This window comes from Desmodus rotundus, chromosome 7 (assembly GCF_022682495.2).
Source record: "Desmodus rotundus isolate HL8 chromosome 7, HLdesRot8A.1, whole genome shotgun sequence".
Classification (NCBI taxonomy): Eukaryota; Metazoa; Chordata; class Mammalia; order Chiroptera; family Phyllostomidae; genus Desmodus; species Desmodus rotundus.
In genome coordinates this window covers 31440972-31467434 of record NC_071393.1, presented here as the reverse complement: position 1 = coordinate 31467434, position 26463 = coordinate 31440972, and the positions used below count along the sequence as shown (strand labels likewise).

Genomic DNA, 26463 nt, shown 5'->3' with positions numbered 1-26463 from the left:
GGCCTGAACCTTTTTCACTCTTTTTTTTTTTTTTTAAAGGAAAGTGAAGATCAGGTTTTGGTTTGTGGGAGTCAGTGAAGGCCAGAGTGTGGCCACTTGGAAGGATGGTCTGGCACCAAGGGGTTCTGCCCAGCCAGGTTCACAAAAGCTTCCAATGTCAGTGGGAGTCATTCTGCAGAGCAGGACATGCCCTCTGCTCCTGCAGAGGCTTTAGCCTGGCTGCCACCCCCTTGCTCACCCCAAAAGGGAGGCTTTATTGGCTGAGGGGAAGCAGGCAGGGAAGAAATGACTCATTTATTGTAGGATCCTCCTCTGAGCGGGGGACTACTCTACTTACCCTTTGCCCACCTTGCCTCCAGGCCCTACAGTTCTAAGACTGGATTTATGTTCCGAAAAAAAGAAAACAGACCAGAAAGCTCTTTTGTAAATCTCATGGCTAAAGACAAACCTTGTCTAAACATGGGTAATTAATTGTCATCTGCTTTGGATTCCCTACTCACTGGTTACTTTGATTGTTTCCTGGGGTTTGGAGCCTATTGCAGAAATTATCTTCATCCAAACATAGCAGGGCCAGTCCCTGTTTCTACCAGGGTGGTGCTAGGCACAGGGCACAGGTGTTCCTTGGCAGCTCACGAACTAGCTAAGAAGAGGGTCAGTTAATTAGGATGGAAGGAGTCATGCTTGACATTTAGGCATAAGCATTGCCATGTGTTGGCCTAAGAGGACTCAAGGCCCACTGCAGTCTGCGGTGGGGGAGGGGGGGCATTTGAATGTGGCAGTAAGAATAAACTACGTGAAAAAGCCTTACCCGCTTTTGGCCTTGAAGCTCACACAGAGTCACCTAGAGCTGACTCAGGACTCCGTGCACTTTCCTCCTGTCCCCACCTCATCCCCACTGCACCCATTTGTTTCCACTATCCAGTTCCCAGAGCTCAGGGAAGAGGGCATGGTTAGCTGTGTGCACACTCCCATTCCTTCACATCATAGCTGTTCTCAGAGGCTATAGTGCCCCATTGTGGAGGCCGGTGGCAGGGCCTGGCACACCCAGTGTGGAGGAGGCCAAAGAAAGGACAGTGTGGAGCAGGACATCAGCTGGCCCACCAGGGTTACATCGTGGGACCCAAGGGAAGCCGAGAGGTTGTCATGGGTGCTGCTCCCTATGAAGGGGGTCCCTAGGCCTCTCAGCAAATTGGCACTGCCCAGACGCTGAAAACGCGGCGCTATATAGAAAGGAAATTAAGCAGCCCAGTCTAAGCAGCAAAGGCAGACCCAGCTTTGTGATGTGCCTGGAACACAGGTTGGGGACTTAGGAAACCTGGCCTTCTGCGCAGATCTCGTTCCTTGTGTGCAGCCTGAGATGAGTGAAGGGTGCAATCTCGATCTCAATGTTGTGAAATCCTGTGAGCCTCCTGTTAGCAGGTGCACACGGGTGCCCGGGCACCCCGGCACACTCGGGGGCCTGACGAGGGAATGGACGCTCAGAGACATCTGATAGATCTAGATATTCCAGGTTGGGGGATACCAAGTGGGCTGGGCTGTATGTTCCTGTCCACAATATAAAATGAACAGTTGCCTTCTGGCCCCTGTGTCCTCCCCTCCTCAGGAGGAAGCAGCCCAGTCTAAGCAGGAAAGGCAGACCCAGCTCAGGAGCGCTCCTGAGGGGTAGGGGCTCTACGTTCTCTGAGGCCCAGTGGGAAGACAAGACCTTACTAAAGAAAAAAAAGCCATTCCCCTAAACGAGGCACCCTCAGGGTTCCCGAGCTGGCAAGGGTGGCATCATGTTTACTGCTTGCGGAAGCCTGACTCCCTGAGCTCTAAGGGCCAAGGCACGGGGAAGGAGGGGCCATGGCATGGGGGCGCTGGCCTGGGGCACTGGAGTTGGACCGTAGATAAATGGCGGCCCAGAGAGTTTGGTATGTCTCTCATTTCCCGGTGTGTTTGCTGAAGCCCCTTCGATAATATAGAAAGTGCCACATAAGAGAGGAGGCAGTAAGTCATTTCAGGAAACCGAGCCTGACCTCTCAGCAGCTTAGCAGTGTTAAACAGGTAGGGCAGAATTTCCTGGGATTTGGGCTGCAGCATGAACCTCCGAACAATCAGGCAGGAGCTGTTTTACTAAAGGATTTCCTCCCGGAAAATCCCAATGCAGGCTTAGCATTAGAGTCCAGGAAAGTTGGGGAGGGTAGCAGGGGGGCAGCCGGGTCAGGGAAGACAGACCTGTGCCAAGCTCTGAGCTAGCCCCTTCTTTATGCCATTTCCCGTGACACACAGAGCAGAGTAATCAGCCTTCACTCACTCAGGCGGGGACTGAGTGCAGCGAGGTTAGGTCTCTTACCCCGAGGAGTCTGGCAGCTCGAGGGAGGCAGCCGTGGTTTCCAACCCATTCTGCCTGACTCCAAGTCTCTGTCCTGGCCACTGCATTCTACCCCCTCTCCTAAGTACCAGGCTATGACCCTCGGCCACGAATGGCCTCAATTACATGTAACTGCTGTCAGGAAGGAGGTGAGGGTGTATTCCTAATGAAGGAATCAGACCAGCCCCTGTCAGCTGGGTCTGGGATTGGTCCTTCCCAGCTCCTGCACTGAAGGCCTGTTTTACTCCTTAATGTGGAGCTCGTCTCCCCATCGCACACCAGCCGGTGCTCCAGCAGTGCTCCTTCCCTGCCCATTTGCCCCTCCTGAAAAGCTGGGTGTGTTTGTTTCCACTAGTCAACATTAGAAACTTAGTGACGTAAAACTCATACATCGGTAAGCTCCCAGGTTCTCTAGGGCAGGGATCCAGGCTTAGCTGGGTCACTTCTTAGTCTGCCTGCAATCAGCTGTTGCCAGTGCCTTCTCATTGGGACTCAGCTCCGATCCACCTCCAAGTTGCTGGCAGAAGTCACACAGTGAGGTGGTAGGACTAGGGGCGCAGCTTTTTGCTGGGTAGTGGCTAGATGCCACTTGTAGGTCCTGGAGGCCCCCGCGGCTGCCTGCTGTGAGGCTCCATGGGCTGATCACAGCCTGCTGCTGCTTCAGGGCCAGCAGGACAGGGACAAACTAGAGCTTCGTGCGTGTATCATGGTGAACCACAGGAGCGACTTCCACCCCCTCTGCCATGTTCTGTTGGACAGAAGCACGCCTTGGGTGTCCCCTCCACTCCAGGGCAGGGGGTGGCACAGAGGACTAAATCGGTGGGACTGGGGGAAGTGGCATTACTAGGGTATCAGGGCCTATCTGCCACACTGGTATCTATACCTTTAACATATTCATAGATTTCACTTTTTAAAAATTAGTCAGTACCTACTATGTGCTAAATACTATGCCAACAAGTAGGGCTACACAAAGAAGAGGTGGCCTGTGCTTTCAGCGTCTCCCAGTCCCTCATGGAGGACAAATGGTCCGTTGTCCTGTGGAGGCTTGCAACATAGTCAGGTGGGCTGTCGTGGGTGCCTGGACAGGGCAGGCACAGCTTTCCCAAGGAGACGGGCTATAACAGTGAGAACAAGCAGGTCACCAAGGGGGCTGTGGGCCTTGCAGTAACAGTGACGAGCAGAAGGAAGATTTGAGTGTGAGACAAGAGGCTGGGAACAGAATGTGTGGTGGTGAAGCTGGAGAGCAGACAGGAGTGAGGCCCCTGAGGGTCCCATGTGCCATGGAGGAGCTGGCCAGCCCCTGGGGCTAGAGGCATTCTCAGGGAGGAGGGCGCCTTGCATTGAACCCAGGGTGGCTGCAAGTTTGTAAGTGGGCTCTGAAGGTCGCACGTGTACCTGGACCGCACTGTTCTTTTGCTAGCTTGGCCTCCATCTTTCTGCTCAGGATGACATTGAGACATGGGCCAGGTTCTGCAGTCTCTCTGCCTCCCCTTCCGCACGGGTTCAGTGAGGGAAATAACGGTACTTACCTGAAAGGGCTGAGTAAGGACTGCATGAGATCATTTATGTTTAAAATGTTTAGTACAGGGCCTGCCTTCTCGTAAACAATCCACATTAACTTGTGATAAATCACTTGTGCAAAAAGGTACCGATGCTGACAATGGCTCTGTTTGGTCTGGGTACTTTTCTCTGACCCACCAAGGCTGTGAGTCAGAGCCTCTCCTATAGCTTTGGGATGAAACCATTTCAGAAGGACTAAAAATCATTCATGTTTAAGTAGTTTTGGCTGATTTTAGCAGTTCAGTGAGGAAGGAGGTGGGAATGGAAAGAGAAAATATTAGTCCCTGGAACCTGTAATGACTCTTTATTTTCATCTCTTTCTCCCAGATCCTTTGGCGGGGGCGGGATGCTACTCCCTCCCTATATTCTAAACCCCACTTGCCAGTTACTGCAGCGGAGATCGGCTGCATGCACTCTGGCCCTCCCCGAGTGCCTGTGTCCCTCAGATTTCTGGGCAAGAACAAGCAGGTCAGAGTTCAGTCACCTCTGGCTCCTCTATGATCTGAACAAGTCTTTTAGCCTCTCTGTTGCCTTTTTTTCCTCATCTGTGAAATAAAAATAACAACGATGTTCTGCCTCCCTCACTGGGCCCAGGAGGATCCATAAATGATTATACAGAAGACAGCGCTGGTGCTACATGCCATTTCTGCGAGCGAGCTCAGTCTTTTCCCTGGCGCATCCTGCCTCTCTGCAGGCAGCCACTGCCTCTCAGTTCTGTGTCTTCCTGCGGAAGCTCCCCTGCCCTCCACGCACCTGGGAGCACTTCCACCTGGGTCCCCTGTACACCTGGGAACACTTCCACCTGGGCGCAGCCTGAAAGCATCTTGGGCTGTGTCTCTGTGTTAACCTCCTCCCCATCCCCACAGCACCTCCCAGGGACACAGCCTCTTCTATTCTGTGGACATCTTTGCCCTCAGACCAGCTGGACTTTCCTCCTCAGGAATACAGAGGCTGTGCACAGTAGACACCGCTCTTCCAGGGGGGCCTGGGCTCCATGGTTCTCTATAGTACCTGAGACCTAGAAACAGAATCTTCTGGACTGACAAAGAGTCAGAAGGACTGATGCCCTAAACATGAAATGGAACTGACCTGCTAGCCAGAACACTAACCCACGTTCCGGGCTCAGGCATCACTTGGAGGAGGAAAAGTGCAGGAAAGCACTCAGAGGTGGTAACATCCTGGAGCGGAGAGAATCGTCACAACAGAAATCACGGCCCTCTTTACTGAGCATGTGTTCCAGGCAGGCCCTGCGTCAAGCGTTAGTGCCACACTCTTGATCTCATTTAATCTGATTTGGGGGTCCCTGTGCTCCCAGTTTGCTGTGCATCTTCAGGTAACACAGACGCAGCTTGTGATCCTCTGTTTCTCAGGCAATAATAGTAGTTCGCCATTTAGAATGGATTGAACTTTTGAAACGTTTATCCTGTTTCCTTGGGAGACAGTTGAGAGGGACAGAGATGGCATTATTCAGCACAGTGAGGAATAAATGCCCCATAGGGAGCACAAGTAACCTAGGCTCTTAGGGTGTTAGAGGAAAGGGGGGACCCTGGCCAGCCCTCCCAGGGCCTGACAACTGCAGACGCCCCACTCAGGGCTGTCTGTTCTCTCCTTGATTCCTCCAGTGGAAACTTTGTCCCTTGCCTGCTCAGAGCATTGATGACTCCCCAGTTCCTTCCTGATCAAAGCTGAACTCCCTGCCTGCCTCCTGACAGTGTGGCCAGTGTCCCCTCTTCAGGGAAAGCTGTCCAACAGCCTTCCTCTACCAAAGTCACGTCACCTTTTCTTGTGTTACTGCCTTATCTGGAAAGCTTGTCTCTCTCCCCAATTCCTATATGTTCCTCAAGACCTCCCCAAATGGCTGTAGGTCATTTCAGCAGAAAGGGGATCTGGGTCTTTGGATGCCCCGTCTTGAAGTGTGTCAATTCACATGCAACTTATAGACATTTATTTTAGGAAAACTGCAAAGACTCTCAGAGAATATGCATAGACAAATGTGTAGATGTTATTTTCAAGTATCTAGTATACTCATCTGCCAGCTCTCAGCGCATGCCTAGTATTAATCATCATTCTGCCCGCAAGGGGTGGATATCATCCTCATTTAAGAGACTTGGAAGATGAATCTTGGTATAATTAATTTGTTTTCAGTCCGAGAACTGATAAGATTTTGGTTCCCAAGAACGTGCTTCTTTCACACTGCAAACACTCCACGTGTGCCTCTGGGCAGAAATGCATTGATCCTGGAGAAGGAAAGATATTGTCTAGGTCCTGGGGAGACCTACAACCAAGGCAAAGAGAAATGTTTCATTAGTTCACCATCCGTGGTCTAACGGCTGGTTTCCCAATCACACACTGCTGCCTCTACAGCAGTGGCCAGAGCTCCGGCACCTTTTCAGTGAGAACAAAACAAGGCCTCTGCGTATGGGTTGCTGGGCCCTGCCACACACAAACCCCAGGGCCTCCATAGCATTCTCCCTGCCCACCAGTCCTGAGCAGAGCTGCCGCATGGGCTGTCCAGGGGTGGAACAGAGTTTGGTTGACAGGAGGGGGCACAGGGAACTGCTGCAGGCTGTTCTCAACTGGGAGTTCTTCAGCTCCCAAAGAGCCTGGCATTGTTTTCCCTTATCTGATTAGTTTTATTTTAAACAATAAAATGAAGCCCACAGCCATTTCCTTGCCATGGGCCATCCTTGCTGGCAGCAACCCTGGCCCCCAGCAGGCTTGCTGTCCCAAGCACTGTCAGATGCACAGCCATAGCATCTGAAAGCACGGGCCATTAGCCCCGCTGACTGAAAGGGTTCACCGTCGGAGACAGATCCTGAAACTGGGTCTTTCTGATCAATACATCTTTCTCCATTAGGCTCATTTCCTCTAAAGGAAATGGGTAGGGCCATTATGGTTTGGTTGATTGACAGGTCTGCTCAACGCCTTCCTTCAGCTCCCGGGGGAGGCCTGTGGGCAGAGACCGCACAGGTAGAGTTGTTCCGCAGAAGGCCCAGGCTCTAGGCAAGCCCATCTCACTGGCCTTGGTGACCTAAACTCGCTGAATTCCTTGTGTGAAAGTGACAGAATAAATTATTTAGTTAATAGGGAAACAGTGATCAGCTCTACTGGGTACATACAGCTTGACTGTGGGCACAGGTCGAAGAACTTTCTGAGCACAGGGGCTATTTAGTCACCAAGAGACATTGTGGAGTTCCCTCTCCTTAAGGTCTGTGGAAACAACGAAGACCCCTTCGGCACAACCCTGAAGGAAGTGCTGCCTAGTCTGGTCATACAGAGCAATAAACAGGGTGGTCTCAGCTTCCTCCACAGCCACGGAGCACAGGTTTTTTTGTTCTGTTTTGTTTTGTTTTATCACGTATGGTTGCTCCTAAGGACCCCAGAACACTTTACAAATGTCACATCTCTCTTTCTCAACTCCTTGTGTGCACATTCATCACCTCCTCTTTGAAGATGAAGAAACTAAAGGGCCGAACTAGGAATTGACTCCCTTCAGGGAAGGGCACCTGAGAGCCAATGCCACTGCTGTGGCTTCAGCAAGGAGTCTCTGGGCAGCAGGGCTTGGCTAGTCCCTGATTGTACTTGAGCCAGGAAGGCTTAGCTGTGATGTCACCTCTACCCCTCCCTGGGTTGTGTGGCTCTCAGCAGCATCTCAAATGCGCCCCCACCTCCCTGGGGCCTCTGACCATCAGTTGAAAGGGGGACTGAAACTGCACAGATCTCACTGGCCCTGGAAGGGGAGAGGGTGCCTGCACCAGAAGCTGAGGCATGAGCAGAGAGGTGCAGCACACGGGCAGGGGGTGGTGGTGACACTGTAAGCATCTGCTGTCCTTGGCCAGCACTGTGCTCTTTCTGTGTGTCCATCCACTCCATCCTCAGATCCCACTGCTCCTGATGGGGAGCTCTGCACATCAGGGGTGCTCTCTTCTGCTGAAAAGCCCCAGCCAACCTGAAAGGTGCCTCAAGAATCTGGAACAGATGTCCATGATTCTACCCAGTGAAGGTTCAGGGACCACTTCTCCCAAAGAAGAGAAGAGGGAGCTTGGAGGCCATTCACTGAGATGCTTCCCAGGCTCAGTGAGGTACTCTGGGCTCAGTGCTTCAACTACTCACACACACACTCTCTCACTGATTCAGCCCTGAGCCATGGCTTTGGAACGAGCCCCTGGATAGGGATGACCACATAGGAAGTTGGACAGCTGACCTGTCAGGGTGGAGTCAGCCAGCCAGGTCCAGAGGGGCTCCAGGTCCACCGCTGGTCAGGAGGGTTTTAGTCTGTTAAGTGCCTGGGGCATGGGGGTCTTCCTTGTTATATTTCTCACTGACTCCCTTGTTATATTTCTCCTGCTAGAGGAACAAACTAATGCAAAGTTGCCTGCTTGCCCTCTGTTCTCAGGGCAGCTGTCAGCCTCAGGCCTATGGAGAAGCTGCCTCTTTATCCTATGAAGGTCAACACTGAGCAAAAAAGCCCCTGCTTTTCCTACCCAAAACCGCAGTGCAAAGTAGCGTCTGTTATTTACATACATCCTGAAAGAATTCTTCACTTTTGCTTAGTGGTCCCAGTGGCCTCTTTATATTACTGAACATGCCAACCAGAAAAAATAGGAGTTGGGTGCTACCAAGTTTGCCCATCCCCCAGCCCTAGGCAGATCTAGGGAAGAGAACTAGATATCTGAATAACTAGGTCATCTTTTAATTGAATGCACAGTATGAGATGTGGAAAATTTAACAATAATATCCTGGAGGTTAGGAATATTTTTAAAAATCCTACAGTTAGCATTAAATGTGTCTAAATTTGAGATTGTCTTAGCTACATGAGGGAGATGTAATATTTAATCGTGGCTGTGTAGGGAGCTTCATCCATGTGGAAGGTTTTATTCTTGACCCTTCTCTTTTGCTACACGAGTAAGTCCTTGGTCCCAGAGAACCAGTGCACAGAGCAAGGGAGGTCCTGAGGCCACGAGTACATGTTTCACTAGCAATCCGAAGCCAAGGGGAGAATGAATTCAAGTAATTGGAAAGCCCCACAGATTAGCTATCTGCTTAATTGAATCAAACTCCTACTCTTTGGGAGGAATATACTTTCATTTCTATTAGCGTATATTCTCTCTATTGCTTTTTACTTAAGGTTTCAGATACTTGAATTTTGTCAATTTCCATAAAATATAGAATGAACTGTTCTCTGAAGGTGCGTGGGAGATGTGTCGTGGCCCCTGGAGAACTGGGGTTCTGGGTTAACCTACCCACATGAGCCAGGAATGGCTTGAGTATTTACTACCTCAGTATCGAGTGAATTGGGACCTGAAGGGATTCCTTAGACAGGAGTAGTCTAAAAAAATGTCTGGCTTACAAACAGAAAGAGACTAGGAATCAAAGTGAAGCTAACAGAAAACTTCAGGAACATAGTAGCCCAAAACTAGGCTGGTTGTCTGTTAATGATATTTGGTCTAGCTATTAGCCCACACCCCCAGATTCTCCAGGGAACAGTAACTGAGCTCATCCCCCACTACCACCCCAACCCAAGCTTATCCGTTCTCCCACATTCTCACCAGGGGCATCCCTACCATCCGTGCATACGTTCAAGCCATAGTTCTCATCCGTCTCCAAGATTCATTCAGTCAGTAACCCAGACATCCCTACCAACATCTCGTCCTCATTATACTTCAACCTCTCAATGCCCTGCTCTGACATGTCTTTGTAAACATTCTCCCACAGTAATAGTCTCCCTTAAGTCCTTCCCAAATCCGATCACCCCTCTTCGATGTACCATTCTTTGCTGCTCCCCCCTACATGAGGTAATCAGCTCCAAGCTCTCTAAAATGGCCCAGACACCTTCGTGAGCTGTCTCCTGCCAGCCGCTGCAGCTTCATCTTTACCTTCTCCCAGCGTGCCTGTCTTTGCTGCTGTGTCATGAAGCCCTGACTTCCCGGCACACACAGGGCTGTCTGCTGCCCTCATGCATTAGCTCCTGCCATGCCCTGCACCTCACGTCCTCTGTCTGCCCTCTTCTTCTTGCTAACTCTTAACCTGCTTTTGAGAACTGGATCAAGCATCAACTTCTAGCACAGAGTCCCAAACTTACTCAGTTCATGGCATCCTTAAGTTTCTCCATCATTTTTATGTAGAGCCTATAGACCAACATAAATGCCTAATAGTTCCCTGAGTAGCTAGGTCCAAAGAACTTAATGTGTTTATCTCCTAGCAACTTAAGGGCCATGTGAAAAAATAATACACGTAAGTAAAAGAAAAGTAATGTTTTCATTTCATTCTTAAGTAACCACAGCCAATACTAGCAGGATGTGGGTGTCTGTTGGACACTGCACAACTGCTCAAACCTCAGTGCCAGTGCGGACACCGCCACTCTCATTTCCTGCTCCACGTGGGTGTTCACGGGCTCTTGCTTCTCCTTACAGCAGCCGCCAAACCCCAGTTCACAAAGAGAGAACATCAAGAGAAGTGCTGCACAGCCTCCTATTGAAACCAACTACCTTGAGCTAGTAGCTTGCAGGGTGCCCGAAAGATGATGAGTATTTGCTGTTTCCGTCAAAAACTTAACTGTCACATAGCACCTCTTCGACTTCACTGTGGCATCCTGACCTAGGATAGCTCTGTATACAATTGGAAAACCTCTGTCCCAGGAACTCCCCCTTACTGAGGCAGGACCCCTTTTCCGAGCCACCTCGGCAGGCTCCGCGCAGCTCGACCATGGCCATCGCAGCACATTGTAAGAAGCTGCTCGCATGTCTGTTTCTTCCTCTAAGACCCTGAGGTCTACAGGGGTGGGCAAAAGTCGGTTAATAATAAATAATATGATAGTAATAAATAATAATACAAAATAAACTGTGTTTTGCAGACAGTAACCCTATTTTTGCCCACCCCTGGATAAGGGCGAGCACCTTTCCTTCCCCTACTGTTTATCCTCAGTGATAACACAGTGCCTGGCATACAGCTGGTGCTCAGCTCAGAGGAACTGAACTACCAAGAAGGTCAGAACCACAGTGGACCCCAGGGAACCAGGGTGGCTGCACAGGAAGTAAGCTTGGATGACTACTAAACAGGAAATTCCAGCCAAGCTCAAAACCTGTGGTTCAGAGAGAGAGCGAGAATCCTGCTGGACCTGGAAACCTGAACGGACTGAATCTGCTCCATCGGGCAGGAATTCAGCCAGGCGCTGTTGTCTCTACGGAGGCACCACCTTCAGATCAGAAAGCTGTTGCCCATGCATTCTGACTTTCGTATGGTTTCTTAGTAAACATTCCTCGTGAGGAAGAGGAAAAAGAGAGGTTGGGAAGAAGGAAATGAGAGAAGGAGGGAGGTGGAAAGGAGAGAGGAAAGAGGAGGAAAGAAAGGAAGAACAAAAAAGAAGGAAGGAAAGAAGAGAGAGAGGGAAGGAGAAGTGTCTCATTCTGGGTGGAAAGGGAGCTGTCCTTTCCAAACCTCCTTTAAACTCACAAAAGCATCTCTACCCTGGTGGTTGGGTAGAGCTGCAGCCCTGGAGCCAGGCCAACCTGGAACCCAAAATTGAACAGAGTGGAGAGCAAACCTTGGAGGCACTTCAGCCATCCCACTGGAGGGAGCAAGGCCACCAGTGGGTGCTGCTGGCTCTTTCCATTTGGGCTGATTTCCTCTCAGCTGCTTGCCTGAGTTTTTGATGAGCGATTACTTTTACCTGTTTTGTGCTTTTCTTCATCATTAGCAGGGCATGAGAATTTGCATTATTTTTCTTTCACATTCTGCTAAGAAAAAACCCTAAACATAATTGGGAAGTTTAGGTAGGACCCGGATCAGAAGTCAAATCTATGTTCTCATGTGAAGGGACATCATCAGCTCACATCTGTCTTACTGATTTTAACTACCAAGGTCCCACTGAAATGATTAGCTGTTATAATTCAGTGGCTGGACTAGTAACTCACCTGTGGGCTTCACCTTTTGGCTACTCCTCTTTTATTTACTCAAGGTCTCCAGCTGCCTTTGACAACTTCTGAGTCACTCTAAAGTTGGCAGCCACTCAGGCTCAGCCTGAGGTTTGGGGTTCATGCTGCACACCCCACAGCCCATGGCATCGGACTCATGGGGAGGGACTGTGGAGGTGGGCGCTCTGCCCCAGTCTCTCTTCAGTGAGGTGCAGAGAGGGAGACGTGTTCCGCTGCACCCATGGTCAGTCAGCTCTATGGTCAGAGTTCTGGGAACAAAATGAACTCAAACCATCCTCAGCCTGAGAGTGGGTGGAGGAGCAACAGAGCTCTACCCCTGGCTCCTTAGGGAAGCTGGAGTTTTATACCTCCCACCTCCCAGGACCTCTGCTTGGAGAGTCACACACCTCTGCTTCAGACCAGTAACTACTTTCCAGGAACTTTCAAAAAAACAAAAAATAAAACAGCTTCATAGCACATACTTCCAGGAAGTGCCTTCTGATAACTTGATCCCTTTGTGCTGTGGCTGTAGCTCATTTTGGGCTAACCTTCATTAGAGATGGTGCACAGTGGCCTTCCATACAACAGTTTTGTATCCTCTCCAAGGACATGCTTATTTGGTTCTTTTTTACAGGGATGGGGGAAGGGACGGAGAAACGAAGGTAGAGAAACATTGATGTGAGAGAGAAACATCGATTGGTTGCCTCTCATTCACATTCTGAGTGGGGACAGAACCCACAACCTAGTCATATGCCCTGACTGACTGGGAATTGAACCCACAACCTTTGAGTTTATAGGATGACACTCTAACCAAATGAACCACACTGGCCAGGCCTACTTACCTTATTCGTTTCAGTTATAGTTGACATTCAATATTATTTTGTATTAGCTTCAGGTGTACAGCAGAGTGGTTAGGCAATTAGATAATTTACAAAGTGATTCCCCAGATAATTCAGATACCCACCTGGCACCATACATAGTTATTACAACATTATTGAGAAACTATGTTTACTGTGCTCTACTTTACATCCCTGCGGCTACTCCTTAACTACCAATTTGTACTTAATCTCTTCATCGTTTCACCCAGCTCCCAACTTCCTCACTTCTGGCAGCCATTGGTTTGTTCTCTGTATCTACGAGTCTGTTTCTGCTTTGTTTATTTATTTTGTTCTTTAGATTCCACACACGATGAAATCATATGGTATTTGTCTTTCTCTGTCTGACATTTCACTTAGCATATCCCCTCTAGGTCCATCCATGTTGTTCGCAAATGTGAGATTTCATTCTTATGACCAAGTAATATTCCAGCATATATATACTATATCTTATTTATCCATTCAGCAATCAGTGGACACTTAGGTTGCTTCCATATCTTGGTTATTGTAAATAATGCTGCAGTGAGCATGGGATGCATGTATCTTTTTGAATTAGTGTTTTGGATTTCTTTGGACATGTATGCAGAAGTGGAATTGCTGGGTCATAAGGTAGTTCTGTTTTTAATTTTTTGAGGAACCTCCATACTCCTTTCCACACTGACTGCACCATCTGCATTCCCACCAACAGTGCACGAGGTTTCTCATCTCTCCACACCCTCACCAACACTTGTTTTTTGTTGATATATTGATGATATATCATTCTGACGGGTGTGAGGTGGTATCTCATTGGGGTCTTAATTTGCACTTCTCTGATGATTAGTGATGTTGAACATCTTTTCGTATGTCTATTGGCCATTTGTATGTCCTCTTTGGAGAAGTGTCTATTCAGGTCCTCTGTCCATTTTTAATTGGATGGTTTGTTTTATGATATTAAGTTTTATGAATTCTATATGAATTTTGGTTATTGATCCCTTATCAGATGTACCATTGGCAAATTTCTTCTTCTGTTCAGTATTCTGTCTTTTTCTTCTGTTGATGGTTTCCTTTGTTATGCAAAACTTTTTAGTTTGACATGTTTCCAAATATTGCTAAGAGAAATGTCAGAGTTTACTGTCTATGTTTTCTTCTAAAAGTTTTAGGTTTTGAGTCTTATATTTAAGTCTTTAATCCATATGGAGCTTATTCTTGTATGTGGTGTAAGAAGGTGGTCTAGTTTCATTTTTTGTATGTATCTGTCCAATTTTTTTAACACCACTTCCTGAATAGACTGTCTTTACCCTATTGTATATTCTTGCCTATTTTTGTCATATTAATTGACCATACAGGCATGGGATTATTTCTGGGCTTTCTCTTTTGTTCCATTGATCTGTGTGTTGGTTTTTATGCCAGTACTGTGCTATTTTGATCTTTTCAAAGTATTGATGGGTTTGGTTTGGTAATAAGAAAATTTTTGCATCTGTGTTACTTATCAGGGATAATAGCCTATAATTTTCTATTTTTGCAATGTGTTTGTCATGTTTTGCGATCAGAATAATCTGGCCTCATAAAATGAACATGGCTTCCCTCCTCTTGAATTTTTTGGAATAGTTTGAGAAGGATAGGTGTTAGCTCCATAAAATTAAAGATCTCTCTGATTTGTCTCCATCAGAAAGAATTTAGATTTCCATAAATGTGGATCATTGCCTTATCACCCAAACCTTTTGTTATCTTTCTCAATTGTAGTTTTGAACGCTCTCCAAAACTTGTCTTTTAAGTTAGAAAGACCATGACTTAATGAGACCTTTCATTTCCAGAGGATACTCCTAGTGCTTAAAGAAAAATAAATTTCAGCAGGATGTGTTTCATTGGGAGAAGGGCATAGAAAAAAAGAAATTGGATCCTTTATCTAAATAGCACATTGTACCACAGATGAGTTTTCGCTTTCTCAACCATTCTTGAAACAGTAAATCTTTTTTGATTAATTTGATTCCTCAGAGATTCTAACTTCTAAAACACTATGATTTGCATCCTTCTGTTGGGTATAGGGCTTCTGGATCCAAAGAAAGGCAAGGTGTGTGGCCTCTCATTGCCTAGTAAACGGTAAAGGACACAGGGCTGGCAACAGGGCTGCATTTAAGCTCCTTATGTGGAAAAGGGGGAGGGGAAATACCTGTTTTCCTGTCTCTTCCTCAGCAGCTTCTGTCCCAAGAAATTCTGCTCCAAAGGGTTCACAGCATCAGCCCGGCTTCCTCATACTCCATGCTATCGTAGGTAGGCTTGTGTTCCCTAATGCTTTTGTGCTTAGCTGTGCAGATTTCTTCATCCTGATCCTTTGGGATTTGTGCTCAGGTTCTCAGGAGGAAAAGGAAGGCATTGGACTTACCTATGAGCTGTGGAGCAGAGCGGCAGTCCCTCAGCCAGGCTGCTCTGAGCACGTTACCTGACTTCCCTCCCCCATCCCTGTGTAGAGTGGAGAACTTGGGCTACAGACGACCTCTGAGGTCCCTCCATGATCCTCACAGCCTCATCTGTTCTCACTGCTCCCTAGAGGGACCAGAAAAAGGAGAGAGGAATTGGGTTCAGCAGCCAATACGGAAAAGGAAACTTTGAGAGAGTGTTGATTTAACTAGAACTTTCTACGCTCTCTCCTCTCTCCCAGAGACCCAGAATCAGTGTAGCACAAAGGGACGGGATGACTGCGAATTGGTCATCACCCATGTGTCAGGCACTGTGCAAGCAGCTGTCTTTCACTGCCACAACCCCCACCCTAACCCCACCCACCCCTACCCAAGGATTCTACATCTTCAGGTCTCACAGCAGTGTCATTTCTGTACTGAAGCTGTCCCTGACCCATCAACCTAGATAGGTTAGGTCTCCCTGTCCTATATTATGGTTCCATATACTTTCCCTTCATTGCCATGACCACACATGTAATTAACTAATTATCTGTACAATTAGCATTTCCATGACTGCTCTGCTGGGCTGAACTCTCCAGGAAGACAGGGACCATGAAGTCTTGCTCTTCACTGTACTCCTAGAGCCTCGCACAGTGCTGACAAAATTACAGCAACTCTTTCAATGTTTCTTGAATAACCATGAGTGTGAATGCTTGAATGCATGGACACACAGCAAAGGTGGATATAAACCCGGGACCCTCTGGCTCTTGGAGGCCTGTCTGAACTATCAGAAGTCCTCTGCTGTGCTCGCACGCAGGGTCTTGCTCTAGAACCATCCTTGTTACTCAATCACTGGGGGTGATGGCAGCCCTGGCCAAGACCCAAAAAATGTCTATAAAATATTGGAGATGATGGATACAGCCTGTGACTGGCTGTGGTGCTTGGAGGTGTGTGTAAGGAGGCACTGCACTGAACCAAACCAAATCCTTGTGGGCATTTAGCTCCACTTCCTAACACACTTTGCCAAGGGGCTACCAGTAAAAAAACAATGGTCTATAAGGGATCTGGGTCAGTAAGGGAGTGGATGAAAATGAAGGAGGAAAAACCAAGACATGACAACCTTTAGGGAAGCAGAAATAAAACTAATGAAAACCTGCTGAAAATAGGCTGCATGGGCTGTCAGGCTGCAAGTAGATCCAGGGCTAATCACATGGAAGTGAATTCCAAGTGCTGTGTCCCTATGCTGGCTGGGACCCTGGGGGGAGTCCACTGTCCCGCCCTCCCCCCACCACTGAGGAAGCCTGGATGTCTCTTACTTAACACTCAGCTCTTGCCACTGCGATGAGAAAAGCTGATAGGATGCTAAAAATACTAACAATAGAAATTTGATTTCTTCCAGACAAAAAGCCTTGGCATCCACAGGAGGAAGAAGTGTTCAGGCAGCTTGTGACTGGTTAGTATAAAATAAATAAGTTGAGAAAATAGCATATAATTAACTCTAAGTATATGTGGATGAGTAGGGATGAGCAGCTCCTCTCTAATGAGCCCTGGGGGGAGGGGGCTTTATTAGAGAGAGGGGGGAGATGAGTCAAAAGGCCATGTGACTAGACCATTTATGAGCCAGTTGCCTCCTCTGCCCTGACCCCAGAGTATGCTTCCCTTTAGCAATGATTAAAGAAGTACAAAGTATTTCTAAGGGAGAGTCCCTATCACAAAATCTGCCCTCCCTCCAGTCACTTAAAGATACACTTAAGTGTAAGGCTGCTGGGCAAATCCATTTAGGAAAAAACCTACCTACTTACCTTTCAGGACATTAGTAAGCAGGGCAGACCCTACAAGGTGACCCTCCCAAGCTTCCCTTATGTTTTGGAGGCACGTGGGTTTAATTGTTGACAGAACTGAAGGACCAGGCCAGGTTGAAACTGTGCTGGTGGATGGGGAAAGGATTTGGGGTTTATCTGAGAAAGCTTCCTGGAGCGCAACTTCAGGTTTTTTAGGGAGTTGTGGGGGGCAGATGCAGTATGACGGACAGCACAGAAGTTGTTGTGTCTGAAAGCTGGTTACAAAGTGTGAGCTTGGAGGGGTAGATTTTTTTAAAGCACAAAAATGAAACCCTTTCCTTTGCAGTGCCTGGAGTGTGGCACATGCAGAAGGCGGGCCTGTCTCTTTGAGGTCTCCCTTCCTTTCCATCAGTCTCCAGAAAGGCCTGCCCAGCTCTCTTGTCCTTCTCTCTTGCAGGCTGTTCTCCCATGTGGGTGACCCCTTCCTGGATGACCCCCTGCCCCGGGAGTACGTGCTCTACCTCCGCCCCACAGGCCCCTTGGCACAGAAGCTCTCGGACTTCTGGCAGCAGTCGAAGCAGATCTGCGGGAAGAACAAAGCACACAACATCTTCCCCCACATCACCCTCTGCCAGTTCTTTATGGTGAGCCTGGTGCCCCATCCCAGCCTGCCCTCTGGGACCTGGAGTCCAAGCCGGGTGACTCTCGGGAATCTGGCAGAAATAGTTAGGGCTCCCAGTGATGGGTGGGCCTTCAGGGAATCTGTGAGGCCCACAGCGCCTCCATTTGATGGGCCGAGTCCAGGAGCACCCGGGGTTCAGTGTGGTGTCGTGATGCTGTGTACACCTCAAGACCCCTGGGACAAACCTGACCCACTCACTCACTGACACACGGTCTGGCAGCCACCATGGGGATGGCTTCACTGACCCACGTCACCCTTCCCTGTAGTCTGCCTTGCCCTCTCACAACAGGGGAAGTAGAAATTAGGGACCTGGGAAGAGAAACGTAGTCTGGAGACAGGGAAAGCCACATGAGCCAGTGGCCACCCTTCACAGGGTTTCACTCAGGAGATGTTTTTAGAGAGGGCAGAGATACCTTTCACCTGGCATAGTAACCTGGTCCATAACCCCAGCTACCACAAAGCTTACTTGATGACCAAATTAAACCCTTCTACCTATAATAAGTGTATTAATCTACTTTAGCTCTCTGTGGAGATGTGGAAGAATCGATTTATACAGGTATATTCAGGACAAGGCAGAATGGTAGCGGTTTAAGACAATATTTTGTTTATTCTCTCTCTTTGACCTGCTCCCTCCCTCCCTCCCTCCCTTTCTTTAGATAAAAACATGTTCCTAACACTTTCTCTCTCACCATTCACTCAAAAATTAAAATGATTATCATTTCCTCTTAGTCACCCTGGCTGTCTCTGACAACTTTTCAGAGTCTTAGAGGCAGTCCCTTCCAGCGCTCTGGAGTGGGTGTGGTAGCGCCACGGCTCTGTGAGCGTCTCCTTCCCCATGGGCGCGGGAGCGGGCGCCGGAGTGGAGTGGAAGCAGAGTCAACCCCTGACCATCTAAGAGGAGCAGGAAAAGCACGGACGATGCACAACAGTAGAGAACACATAAGAATGTGCCCTAGGCACCGTGTGGTGTCCTAGGACCTCCCTCCGCTCTTCTCTTTCTGCGGGACCAGAGCTCCAGCATCTGGCGGGTTCCGAGGGACACAGCGGAGCAGGGAGGGAGCGGGGATGTCGGCCGCTGCGCCTGTTTAATTTACCAGTTGGGTAGATACTTGGGAGCTTGCAGCTCTTCTCCCTCCTCCCAGACGGAGGTGATGGTTTAGTAACCGCCGCTGGGAGCAGAGGACCCGGGGCTCACCAGCCTGCAAGTCCTTTCCCGGCCTCTGAGTAAAGCTGCCCCTCTCCCCGCAGTGCGAGGACAGCAAGGTGGATGCACTGGCGGAGGCGCTGCAGACCACGGTTGGTCGCTGGAGATGCAAGTTCTCCTCCCCGCTGCCCCTGGAGCTTTACACCTCGTCCAACTTCATCGGCCTCTTCGTGAAGGAGGAGAGCGCCGAGGGCCTCAAGAAGTTTGCCGCAGACTTTGCTGCGGAGGCTGCATCCAAAACCGGTGAGCTGGCCCGGCCGCCAGGCCAGCCCTAACCTTGTGATAACGGGGCTCTGAGAAAAGAGGGGCCACGCAGGTTGGGGGACTCCCCTTCACCGAAGGAAGGAGACTCACTCGTAGGACAGGTCCTGTATCCTCAGGTGCAGGGAGGCCACGGGGTGTGGGACAGGAGACACAAGCAGGAGGAGCAGGGCCTGCGCAGAGCACAGGGTGCCACAGCCGCGAGACTGCAGCCCTGCGTGGGGACAGGCGCTGGGACAGAGACGGAAGACTTGACTGCAGCCCTGTTGTGTCCCCCGCCTCCTGACTTTTGGCCTCTACCTCACCTGCCTGTGTCCCTTTCTGCTCTTCTCATCCCCTACCAGGGCCCTTCTGCTCGGCCTCTTTCTTTGCGAGAAAAACCCAAATGGGGCTCGGGCCTGCGGGGAGGGTGTGGTCAAGGCCTGCACGGCTGAGCAGAGCGAGTCCCGGTGAGGTCTCCGCTCTCAGAGGGACTGCAGGCCTGCAGGCCGGCTCCACTGTGTGGGGAGGGGGGACTCGAAGACCCCTCCCCGGCACCCTCCTTCTCCGGGTTGCGTGGGCGCCGTCTGACTTCGGGGGAGCCTGTCGGTTTGCAGGAGCTTGCTATTCAGAGAATGGCATCGCAAAAGGAAAATGACCTCCTGCTTCTGCCCCTATGTCTCATGGAAAGGGCTCTGTCATCCCCCAGCAGCTACTGTCATAACCACTACAACTCCCAAAAAACCAAAGCCAGCATTGTAGCCACAAAACCCAAACCCTTCACAAATGAGTCAAGCGGCTCCCAGCCAGGCCCTGCTGAGGGAGAGACAGGCGGGCAGGCCCAGCAGCATTTCCTTTCTGGGCGGAGACGTGGGTCCCCTCCAGAAGCTGGGGCTACCCAGGCTGCGGGCTGGATCTTCCGACCTCGCCCGCCCCCTGGTGGTGACTGGGAGCACTGGGGGGGGGGCCCTGCCCTGCGCAGCTGGCCCAGCCCCTTCCAACCTGAGAGCAGGCCATCCTGGCTTTGCCCTGCACCTTACGCCTTGGTATTCCAGATCCGTTCAGCACGTAGTCTTGAGTGTTACCCTCCATCCTGGGTCCTTTGAGGGGGTTCGCGCGTGTGTGTCTTTATTCATTTAACAACTACTGGAAGCCTGTCATGTGCTGAACACTGGAATACAGTGTGAACAAGACCCAAAGCCCTTGCCTCTTGGGGCTCACACCGAAGAAGTACAGTGCAGTGTAACCGAAAAAGCCCTCAAAACCAAAAGATCCAGCCTCTGCTTCTATCTCTGTGTGACTTGAGCCCCCTAATTCCTCAAATTCCCAAAATTCCCTCTGGTTGCATCTTCTCCGTGTCCAGCTTGGACAGCAGACATGTACAAAAGAGAAATAAAAGCCATTCCTTTGAGGGTAGGTCCGTTGGTTTTGTTTTGTTTTTGAGGATGTCTTAGAATAACGGTCTGTCTGCTTTAAATCGATGGTTCTCAACCAGGGCAGTCTTGCCCCCAGACATCTGGCAATGCCTGGAGTCATTTTGGTTGTCCCAGCTTGGGGGGGGGCGGGGTGCTTCGCGCATTCGGTGTGTAGAGGCCATAGAGGCAGCTAAGCCCTACAATTCACAACAAATAATTACTTGACCCAAATGCTTTGAGAAACCCTGTTTTAAACTTTGAAAATATTTTTTTCCTTTATTTCTCCATCAGAGCCACCCAGAAGCTGAGAGGCTTGATTTCAAAACAAAGGCAGTATACCTCTGGGAATCACGTGATTACAAAACTTGCTCTTTATTGCTCCATGAATTTGTCCGTCCCCTCAGGCCTCAGTTTCCACGTCTGAACGGTGGGGATGGTGATCATCGGGTTGCTGTGAGGAGCAGCCAGCCCAAATGGTCGCCTCTCGGCTGGTCATGGCTCCTACAGAAGCGCTGCTCCTTCTCTCTCAAACTGTGGGTGGATTCAGGATTTGTTGCTCTCCCTCCCTTTATTCTGCTTCTCTGCAGGAGAGAAACACCATGTGTCTGACAGAGGACTCCGTCCTTTGTTCTTTGGGGAGCCGGTTTCCATGTTCTTCCTGGAGTCTCCCCCATTGCCATGATCGCCACATTCTAATAACTGGCAGTTTCCTTCCTCTTCCAGAAGTCCATGTGGAGCCTCATAAGAAGCAGCTGCATGTGACCCTGGCTTACCACTTCCAAGCCAGCCACCTACCCACCCTAGAGAAACTAGCCCAGAACATTGATGTCAAACTAGGGTGCGACTGGGTGGCCACCATATTCTCTCGGGACATCCGATTTGCAAACCATGAGGTAACGTCTCACTGTGGCCCCTGCCACTGCCGGCGCCACCAGGTGTAGCCAGTAGCTCACTGCAGCAGGGATGTGGGCCCCAAAGCAAGCCTGTGAGGCAAGACCAGACCAGGGGTCTGTGGCCCAGGACTTTGTCCAGGACTCTGGCCAGCTCAGTAGGAAGCTCTGAGCCTGAATCCTTCCTCTCTGGGTGCCAAGTGGCCCATCTGTGTGATAGCCCCGTGGTTCTCCCTGCCCAGCCAACCTTATTGGAATGACACAGAAATGAAATGGGAGAGGAGGTAGAATAGTATGTTGGGAAATTTTAAATATTCTAGCAATTCATGGTGGTAACAGATAGCAGACATCATCTTGATCTTAGTTGAGGAAAAGAGCGCATACATAAAAAAAAAATCTGTGAACACACAATCAACACATATTTGCTGACCATCTGCAAATGCAAGGTACCATGGAACATACTAGAATTCTGAAATGTGGTGCAGTCTTCAAGGAGCTTTGAGTCCAACAGGGGAGAGACAACAGGCACACATGAAGTGACAGCACAGCCTAAACACTGTGAGAGTTTGTGTACGTCACACAGAGGCGTGAGTGGGAAACCGAATCCCAGTGCAGGCGGAAAGGCTGGTGTGGTCCTAGCTTTATTGTTTGGCTGGAACTGCTATTGCATTCCAGTGCAAGCATGTGCCATCTCTGAAGAATAATATTCTCCTTTTGATTCTTGAAGGAGAAGCTGAGACACAAAGAGATTGAGTGGCTGGCTCAAAGCTAAATAATAATTTAGGACCAGTGCTGAAACCAGATTTCAGGTATTCTGACCAATAAATTTGGGCCGTCCAGCCCAAAAAGAACCTGATAGTTTGGTGAAAAAGTTGTCATCCAGTTTAACTACCTTTATTAAACACCACATATTTGTTTCCTAGTTTTTCAACAGAAGAACTGACTTATTAAAGTTTACATAGCCTTTTAACATCTCTTTTTTTTAAGATTTTATTTTATTTTTAGACAGAGGGGAAAGGATGAAGAAAGAGGGGGGGAGAAACATCAATGTGTGGTTGCCTCACACATGTCCCCTCCTGGGGACCTTGCCCGCAAACCGGGCATTTGCCCTGACTGGGAATTGAACTGGAGACCCTTTGGTTCACAGGCCGGTACTCAATCCACTGAGCCACACCAGCCAGGCTAACATCTCTCTTAGGTATTTCTTTTAATATAAAAAATACTTAGAATCTCAGGATCTAGACAAGGCAACTTCATCGTTGATTTGGAAGTGTTAGGAAGAGCCAGCCTTGCACCCGAGGTGCAGTCCTGATCGTGACACCTGTGAGTGTCAGGGACATGGGGCTTTGTCTGACTCTGCTGTTGGGAATGCCATGTCCTCCTTCTGAGTCATTTGATGACAGTTTCTGTGAAGATGCAACAAGGAGACTGGGCTTGATCTTACTTAAGAATTCTGACATCTCCTGGAACTGCTTAGAATGAGCCCTAAATATAACAAGAGATGTGGCTGATTGGACTCCTTCCTTCTGAGAGCAAAGAAAAAAACTCAAGTGTTGCATCCATCCAAATGGACTCTGAGAAGTCGCCTTTCTTTGAGAAGGATGCTGGCGATGGAATTTTACAAGGAACCTCTTCTAATCAGCACTGTCCTCCAGCTAACCCAAAGGGCAATTGCTTTTCTTCCTGACCCACATTGTGCTCAGTTGGCACTGAGGGAAGGAGCAGTGAGTGTGCACATGAATTATTTTCTAAAAATAACTTGGCCTCTTTTATCTCTTATTTGTTAAAGCTCCTTTACTACTGTTCCTTCTGATCAAGTTCTCCCTCTGAAGTCATTTGGATTTACTTGAGCCCCTGCAAACGTAAACCACTTCTTGCCTTCCCTCTCCTGTTCCTGGGAGGCAGGTTTGCCTGGTCATTCCAATGAACTCACGATGTCTAGAAAAGAAAGCGGTGTAGGCAAGGACACTCGGCCAGCGATACACAGGAAAACTGCTGCATCTCATCCCCCTTCTGCTGAGAGTCTCACTCCACTGGGACTTGGAAATGCCGTGTTAGTGATACTTGGGCCAAGCAAGTCGTACATGCCAAGCAGTAGAAATCTAGAGGAAGGAGAGACGTGTACAAAACACATAAATTCGGGAGACGAGCACGCATGGCTTCAAATCCTGGCTCTATCACTCCAGCAGCTGTTGAGTCACTTTCACAATTCCGGTAACTCCAGGCCTCAGTTTTCTCCCATGTAAAATGGCAGCGGTATTTTGCTGGACTGTTGTGTGGGCTAAATAGAAGGATCTAAGGGAAGGCCCGGCACAGAGTGGGTGCAACAGCAACGACTGATGCTGCAGCTATTGCCGCTACTAAGAGAAGGGGCTTCGAAGTTGTAAAGAAGGTCAGTTCCTGTCATCACTCAGGGCTGCTGCTGTCCTTCCCGTGAGCCCAGTTAGCAAACCGCACGCTTAGTCCCTGTGTAGGAAGGGAGACAAGCGTCCTTGAGAGGGACTCGAGAACTCCTATAGTAGACGCCAAAGCAAAGGGGAAATCGACCCCCGTGTCCTGATCTCTGTCAAACTCAGGCCGCCTCATGCGAGTGCTTCTGATGAGGGGCACATGCGCACCACTCACAGTTTTAGGTCTGCTGCAGTGCCTCTGTGTTGTTCTGTTTTGTTGCTTGCTCAGTAAATCAAGTCTGCTTTTTGTCTGACTGCTCTCTGCCTGAACACCCTGTCTCTGAGGCTTCTTTGCTACGCTTGCATTTCCCTGGAGGTAACACCCCTAAGTCATAGCAGGAGTGAGCTCTTCCCTGAAGTCATTTAGAGTTTCTGAGAGGAAAGGCACTATGGGACCAAAGGCACTGTCAGCTGAGACTCTGCTGTGCTTGACTATCTAAGGAACTGAAGGAGCACGAGTCGTAGTTGCTCCCCATGACCTGGGGCCTCGCTTCGCCCTGTCCCAGAAAAAGGAATGTTCCTTTCGGTGGATCATCCCATACCTGACTCAGAGGCTTCTTGTGAATACTTCTTTCCTTTCAGCCATTTTAACGACCCAGCAGAAAACCTCCCGGGGTAGTTTGTGGATGTGGTTGGAGTGTGTGAGGCAGTGGGAAGGGAAAGGAGTAGAGAGCTGGTCGGGCGCACGGAAGACCTACAGCTGCAGGGTGCTGGCGTGGGGAGAGGAGCGCCGCCCTGACTAAAGGACAGTCAGTCAGAAGCCCACTGCTGCCTTCGGGTTCTGTGCATGATCACTTTCATTCTCTGAGAAAAGTCTTGTTTCCACTGGCTCCTTTCACCAGAGAGTTCCAGAAGTGAAGTCTTCCTCTAAAACGTGTTTTGATGCATCCTTGACACCAGTGAGCTGCGTCACTCACAGGCCTTCCCAGCACGTGGTCCGGGGTCAGGCCGGCCGGCTGGAAGGGAGGAGAACAGCTGGAAAACAAGGCGTCTTGGCTCCATAGAAACAGCCATGCCCTTTCTGTGCACAAGGCTGTGTCCTAAGGAGTTTTCTTAGGTTGTCTCTTTTCACTTTATAGTCCAGGTATTATTTTACAGATGAGACAACTGAGGCCAAAGTTAAAAACCTGAAAGTGGAACCAGAAGCTGGGGCCTGCCACCAGTGGCTTCGAGACCATTGAAAACCTGTTACAGAATCTCCATCTTTGTGTCCCTTGTGCAGCAAATGGGATGGGAAAATGTTTTCCTTACTAGTGAGGCCTCCTGTTGTTAATTAAAAAAATAGTAAAATGAATGTGTTCCAAAGTATCTTTATGCCTGTGCCTATGATGTTTATATATACCAGGAAAGGAGGCAAACAATGGAATAAATCGGCCAAGCTGCGTGATTGGCCCTGGGGGCTTTTTCTGAGCCCAGAAAAGGAACATGAGGTCTTCATCTGTCCCCTGGTGAAAGCTGGTTACACAGACTCAAAAGCTAGTGGCTGTAAAAGATACTTTCCTTTCAAGCCCTTTGTTACAGGTGCAGGTGTAAAGAAAGCTCCTTTGAGGCAGGGCACCGAGCCTTGTTGAAGCTGCTGAGTTGCACAGAAAGGGCCATGCTCTCTCCCACAGCCTTGCTTGCGGCAGTCTCTGCTTCGGGCTCATCCATAACCCCCTCTTGTGGAAGACTTAACTTTTCGTGAGCTGAGTTCCAAGTGTCCCTTAAGGTGCCTGCCTGGCACTGAGAAGAGGAAACCAGGTCCAACCCCATTTGTACCGCATTTTACCAAAGAGCCTATGGGCTTTGAGATACATTTCTAAAAACCATATATGAATCCTGAAGAGAAGCAAGGATATGCCGAAAGGAAAGTTTGGAATCATCTAGTAGCAGCCGGCACATACCTACCTTACCCTAAAAAAAAAGAAGAAGAAAGAAAGAAAAGAAAATACTTTCTGATCTGAATTCAAATCTCCTCAGAGCCTTTGCCCCCCAGGGGCCCTATAAATGCCAAAATCTGGATGTGGGCGCTCTTAAAGCAGAACACGCAGATCTGCCTGGTAGCACTGGGGAGGACAGGTCAGATGTGGGCCTCACGTACCCTCTCTTTCAGACATTGCAGGTGAACTACCCCTACACCCCACAGAATGACGATGAGCTGGAGCTGGTCCCTGGGGACTTCATCTTCATGTCCCCCATGGAGCAGACCAGCACCAGTGAGGGCTGGGTCTATGGCACATCCTTAACCACCGGCTGCTCCGGACTCCTGCCTGAGAATTACATCACCAAGGCTGATGAATGTAGCACCTGGGTATTTCACAGGTGAGCCGACTCCAAAGTTCTTTGCCTGCTGTTTTCTGAAAAACATTACAGACTTTCAGAGGTGGTGGGGAAATAGACTTGATTCTAGACACACGGGGCAGTAGTCACTGTCAGCAGAGTCCGTGGGAAGAAAGCTCTGCTGGTCCCAGACTTCCAGGAAGGGCTGAGTTGGGTCATGGGAGAGGTGAGCCATGAACCACCCTGCTTCACTCTGCCTGCCACCACCCACGTGGCCATTTGTCTGAGTTCCGGATCAGAAACTACACCGAGGCTGCTTCAGGGTCCACCTCTTATGGCTGAAGTGTGTGGGTCATCCTGGTGCTAAGTCTAAATGGCTTTCAAATTTCTGTCCACTTTGTCCTGCATCATTGCTCAGAGTGGTCCCACTCGCCCAAGCAGCTAGGCAGATTCATACCACACCAGC

General features: G+C 49.3%; 1 protein-coding gene across 1 annotated transcript in view; it reads left to right on the top strand.

Moving 5' to 3' along the window:
• Positions 1-26463, top strand: part of UBASH3B (ubiquitin associated and SH3 domain containing B) — a 155279-nt gene that overhangs the window by 88000 nt on the left and 40816 nt on the right. Inside the window, exons 2-6 of the mRNA XM_024557353.4 lie at positions 16476-16529; positions 17315-17501; positions 18788-18986; positions 21122-21291; positions 25831-26039. Of these exons, the coding sequence (XP_024413121.1) occupies positions 16476-16529; positions 17315-17501; positions 18788-18986; positions 21122-21291; positions 25831-26039 (819 nt within the window). The remainder of the gene's footprint in view (positions 1-16475; positions 16530-17314; positions 17502-18787; positions 18987-21121; positions 21292-25830; positions 26040-26463) is intronic.